The sequence below is a fragment of the Oncorhynchus kisutch genome, linkage group LG24 (genome assembly GCF_002021735.2).
Source record: "Oncorhynchus kisutch isolate 150728-3 linkage group LG24, Okis_V2, whole genome shotgun sequence".
In the NCBI taxonomy this organism is placed as follows: Eukaryota; Metazoa; Chordata; class Actinopteri; order Salmoniformes; family Salmonidae; genus Oncorhynchus; species Oncorhynchus kisutch.
This window is the reverse complement of record NC_034197.2, coordinates 45,088,854-45,094,688: the sequence shown is the minus strand read 5'-3', so window position 1 is coordinate 45,094,688 and position 5,835 is coordinate 45,088,854. Positions and strand designations below refer to the sequence as shown.

The window sequence follows — 5,835 nt, the reverse complement described above, 5'->3', positions numbered from 1 at the left end:
ACAGGTTTGTGAACTCAGCCCCAGGAACAGCTGGATGAGGGGACTCTTTTCTTTGCTCAGCTCTTGACATTGCAGGGCTTGGTAATGATATGAGAGGTGCTCACTGTATTTGAGATGTTTCCAAAACTTAATTGCTCTTTTTTGAGTTTTTATTATTAGTGGATATTGGTCTAATTCTTCCCTGCATGCATTGTTTGTAGTTTTCCTCTGGACATGTAGGAGAATCTTACAGAACTCTGCATGCAGGGTTTCAATGGGGTGTTTGTCCCATTTGATGAAATCCTGTTTTGCAAGTGGACCCCTCACCTCGCTGCCATAAAGTGCAATTGATTCAATGACATATTCAATTAGTTTTAGCCAAATTTTAATAGGTATTTCAATTTGAATTAGCTTTTTAATGGCGTAGAATGACCTGCGTGCTTTCTCTCTCAGTTCATTCACTGCCTCATTAAGGTGTCCAATTGAGCTTATTTTTAAACCTAAGTAATTGTAGTGTGTACAGTACTCTATATATTTAAACCTCAGTAATTGTAGTGTGTGCAGTACTCTATATATTTAAACCCCAGTAATTGTAGTGTGTGCAGTACTCTATATATTTAAACCTCAGTAATTGTAGTGTGTGCAGTACTCTATATATTTAAACCTCAGTAATTGTAGTGTGTGCAGTACTCTATATATTTAAACCCCAGTAATTGTAGTGTGTGCAGTACTCTATATATTTAAACCTCAGTAATTGTAGTGTGTGCAGTACTCTATATATTTAAACCTCAGTAATTGTAGTGTGTGCAGTACTCTATATATTTAAACCTCAGTAATTGTAGTGTGTACAGTACTCTATATATTTAAACCTCAGTAATTGTAGTGTGTGCAGTACTCTATATATTTAAACCTCAGTAATTGTAGTGTGTACAGTACTCTATATATTTTGTACCAATTTAGAACTTTGGTCTAATTCCCTGAGATCTGGATCTTCTCTAGAAAATCATTATTTTAGTATTTTTGGGGTTTACTGCCAGGGTCCAGGTCTGGCCGTACTGCTCTAGCAGGTCCAGGCTCTGCTGTGGGCCATGTGCTGTGGGTGACAGCAGACATAGGTCATCTGTGAAGAGTAGGCATTTAACTTCTGATTTGTGAAGACTAACACCAGGGGCTGAGGGTTTTTCTAGAATAGTGGCCAATTCGTTAATGTAAATATTGAAGAGTGCAGGGCTCAGATTGCAACCCTGATGAAGGCCCTGCCCCTGGTTAAAGAATTATGTTATTTTCCCACCAATTTTAATGCTGCACATTTTGTCAGAATACATTGATTTAATTATGTCATATGTTTTACCCCCTACACCACTTTCAATAACTTTGTAGAACAGTCCTGTATGCCAAATAGAATCAAATGCTTTTTGGAAGTCGATAAAGCAAGTGTATATTTTGGTATTATTTTGGTGGACATTGTCACCTATCCGGGTGTGTGGGGTGTATCTCAAGGCCATCAGACTGTTAAACAGCCACCACTAACATTGAGTGGCTGCTGCCAACACACTGACACTGACACTGACACTGACTCAACTCCAGCCACTTTAATAATGGGAATTGATGGGAAATGATGTAAATATATCACTAGCCACTTTAAACAATGCTACCTAATATAATGTTACTTACCCTACATTATTCATCTCATATGCATACGTATATACTGTACTCTATATCATCGACTGCATCCTTATGTAATACATGTATCACTAGCCACTTTAACTATGCCACTTTGTTTACATACTCATCTCATATGTATATACTGTACTCGATACCATCTACTGTATCTTGCCTATGCTGCTCTGTACCATCACTCATTCATATATCCTTATGTACATATTCTTTATCCCCTTACACTGTGTATAAGACAGTAGTTTTGGAATTGTTAGTTATCGCTTTTGTATCGCTAATTACTCTTGTTTAGATTTCTTTAGTTTTTTCCAATTTTGCCAGAAGTTGTGTGTGTTTATGGACTCCTCAATTAGTGTCAGCTGCTTGCTGTTGCACTGTGCTTTTTTGATTCTGAGTGTACGCTTATAGAGTTTTAAAGTCTCACAGTAATGAAGATGTAATTCATCATTATTTGGGTCTCTGTGCTTTTGGTTGGATAGTGTTCTAAGTTTTTTCCTTATAATTTTACAATCTGCATCAAACCAGTTTTTTTAACAATTTCAATTGTGCTTCTTTTGCCGTTTGCCTGAATATATAGTTGATGTTTTTTTACGGCCAGATTGATGCCTTCTTCACTGTGAGTGAATGTGTTATCCAGAAAGTTATTTAAGAGTGTTTGGATGTTTTGGTTACTGGTTGCTTTCTGGTATTCTTCTGTGCTGTTTGGGGCCCATCTGTATGAATGTCTGATGTTTTACAGCTGACTGGGCTGTGAATGTCTGATGTTGTACAGCTGACTGGGCTGTGAATGTCTGATGTTGTACAGCTGACTGGGCTGTGAATGTCTGATGTTGTACAGCTGACTGGGCTGTGAATGTCTGATGTTGTACAGCTGACTGGGCTGTGAATGTCTGATGTTGTACAGCTGACTGGGCTGTGAATGTCTGATGTTGTACAGCTGACTGGGCTGTGAATGTCTGATGTTGTACAGCTGACTGGGCTGTGAATGTCTGATGTTGTACAGCTGACTGGGCTGTGAATGTCTGATGTTGTACAGTTTACTGGGCTGTGAATGTCTGATGTTGTACTGGGCTGTGAATGTCTGATGTTGTACAGCTGACTGGGCTGTGAATGTCTGATGTTGTACAGCTGACTGGGCTGTGAATGTCTGATGTTGTACAGCTGACTGGGCTGTGATGTTGTACATCTTACTGGGCTGTGAATGTCTGATGTTGTACAGCTGACTGGGCTGTGAATGTCTGATGTTGTACTGGGCTGTGAATGTCTGATGTTGTACAGCTTACTGGGCTGTGAATGTCTGATGTTGTACAGCTGACTGGACTGTGAATGTCTGATGTTGTACAGCTTACTGGGCTGTGGATGTCTGTTGTACAGCTGACTGGGCTGTGATGTTGTACATCTTACTGGGCAGTGGATGTCTGATGTTGTACAGCTTACTGGGCTGTGAATGTCTGATGTTGTACAGCTGACTGGGCTGTGAATGTCTGATGTTGTACTGGGCTGTGAATGTCTGATGTTGTACAGCTGACTGGGCTGTGAATGTCTGATGTTGTACAGCTGACTGGACTGTGAATGTCTGATGTTGTACAGCTTACTGGGCTGTGAATGTCTGATGTTGTACAGCTGACTGGGCTGTGAATGTCTGATGTTGTACAGCTTACTGGGCTGTGAATGTCTGATGTTGTACAGCTGACTGGGCTGTGATGTTGTACAGCTTACTGGGCTGTGAATGTCTGATGTTGTACAGCTGACTGGGCTGTGAATGTCTGATGTTGTACAGCTGACTGGGCTGTGATGTTGTACAGCTGACTGGGCTGTGAATGTCTGATGTTGTACAGCTGACTGGGCTGTGAATGTCTGATGTTGTACAGCTTACTGGGCTGTGAATGTCTGATGTTGTACAGCTGACTGGGCTGTGAATGTCTGATGTTGTACAGCTGACTGGGCTGTGAATGTGTGGTTTTTTCCATGTCTGTTCTTTTGAGGAACAACATAATTTGGCTGTGATCAGACAGAGGTGTTAGTGGCTTGACAGTGAATGAGCTGAGAGAGAAAGGGTCAATGTCTGTAATCATATAGTCTACTGTATTGTGGCCAAGAGGTGAGCAGTACGTGAATCTCCCCAAAGAGTCCCCCCATTACCTACCATGACAAAGTACAGACCCAGGCTTCTACAGAGCTGCAAAAGATCCCTTCCGTTTTTGTTGACGGTGTTGTCACTGTTGTTTCTATGGGGAGATTAAGACAGTTAGAGACACTATGGCCTGTAATAATTCTCAGGCTGTTGCAGGAGCTTGACATAATGTTCCCTTTTCTTCCTGAGACGTAAAGACAACTTCCTTGTGTGTGTAATCTTGGCCAATCAAGAGTGAGTGTGCTGGTTTACCCATTGAGTGTGTGTGCTGTGTGTATGTTTAGCACATTGAGTGTGTGAGAGTTGTGTGCTAACCAGTGGTATAAAGTACTTATTAAGTAAAAATACATTCAAGTACTACTTGTTTTTTAATTTTTACAAATTGGGGTGTGGGCGGGGCTATCTGTACTTTACTTTACTATTTTTATTTTTTGGTCAACTTTTACTTCATTCCTGAAGAAAATAATGTACTTTTTACTCCGTACATTTTTCCTGACACCCAACAGTACTGGAAAATGTTGAATGATAAGCAGGTCAGGAAAATGATCCAATTCATGCAATGATCAAGAAAATATCCCTGGTCATCCTACCGTATCTGATTTGGCAGACTCACTAAACACAAATGCTTCTTTACACACCAGACCCCCCCAGACCCCCTGGGACTACACACCAGACCCCCCCAGACCCCCTGGGACTACACACCAGACCCCCCCAGACCCCCTGGGACTACACACCAGACCCCCCCAGACCCCCTGGGAAGACACACCAGACCTCCCCAGACCCCCTGGGACTGCACACCAGACCCCCCCAGACCCCCTGGGACTGCACACCAGACCCCCCCAAGACCCCCTGGGACTACACACCAGACTCCCTGGGACTACACACCAGACCCCCCCAGACCCCCTGGGACTACACACCAGACCCCCCCCAGACCCCCTGGGACTACACACCAGACCCCCTAGGACTACACACCAGACCCCACTAGACCCCCTGGGACTACACACCAGACCCCCCCAGACCCCCTGGGACTACACACCATACCCCCCCAGACCCCCTGGGACTACACACCAGACCCCCCAGACCCCCTGGGACTACACACCAGACCCCCCCCAGACCCCCTGGGACTACACACCAGACCCCCTAGGACTACACACCAGACCCCACTAGACCCCCTGGGACTACACACCAGACCCCCCCAGACCCCCTGGGACTACACACCATACCCCCCCAGACCCCCTGGGACTACACACCAGACCCCCCAGACCCCCTGGGACTACACACCAGACCCCCTGGGACTACACACCAGACCCCCCCAGACCCCCTGGTACTACACACCAGACCCCCTGGGACTACACACGAGACCCCACCAGACCCCCTGGGACTACACACCAAACCCCACCAGACCCTCCCAGACCCCCTGGGTCTACACACCAGACCCCACCAGACCCCTCAGACCCCCTGGGACTACACACCAGACCCCCCCAGACCCCCTGGGACTACACACCAGACCCCCTGGGACTACACACCAGACCCTCCCAGACCCCCTGGTACTACACACCAGACCCCCTGGGACTACACACCAGACCCCCCCAGACCCCCACAGACCCCCGGGGTCTGGGGGGGACTACACACTAGACCCACCCAGACCCCCTGGGACTACACACCAGACCCCCCCAGACAAGAAGAAGAAGTCATCATGTGCTCTCTACATCCGGGCCATGCTGCTGCTGCTGCTGTGTAAACAGTGTAGAGAATCAACCTAGCAGCAAACAGACTTCTGAATGAGGAGACCAGAGAACTCATTATATCAGCAACACATTCAGTACATTCTTCCCTGATTGCCCCTCTGATGGCTAGTTCAGACCTGTAGTACTTATGAAACCATCTAGCCAGCCACCGGCAGCTGACAAAAGTTTGGTTTCCAAGCATTCCCTGAATAGTTATAGATCTCGATGCACAGTTTTTCAAGGGCCTGACTCTGACACATTTGGTAAGTCATTGTTTTGTCTTAACGTTGTGGAGACCATTGGTATCGGGGCGGCAGG

General features: G+C 45.5%; 1 protein-coding gene across 1 annotated transcript; it reads left to right on the top strand.

The window, feature by feature from the left end:
- The first annotated feature begins 4,412 nt into the window (after positions 1 to 4,412).
- Positions 4,413 to 5,553, top strand: LOC109886488 (extensin-like). Its single transcript, XM_031803676.1, has 2 exons — positions 4,413 to 4,614; positions 4,808 to 5,553. Exons 1-2 carry the CDS (start codon positions 4,413 to 4,415, stop codon positions 5,551 to 5,553), a joined length of 948 nt encoding a protein of 315 aa, XP_031659536.1.
- Positions 5,554 to 5,835: the final 282 nt, after the last annotated feature.

What these genes read in the sequence shown, in the direction of transcription:
- LOC109886488 (XM_031803676.1), top strand. Translation starts at nt 4,413, where the DNA reads ATGCTTCTTTACACACCAGACCCCCCCAGACCCCCTGGGACTACACAC. An exon ending in CCCCCAGACCCCCTGGGACT is followed by an intron (nt 4,615 to 4,807) that starts GCACACCAGACC and finishes AGACCCCCCCAG; the next exon opens with ACCCCCTGGGACTACACACC.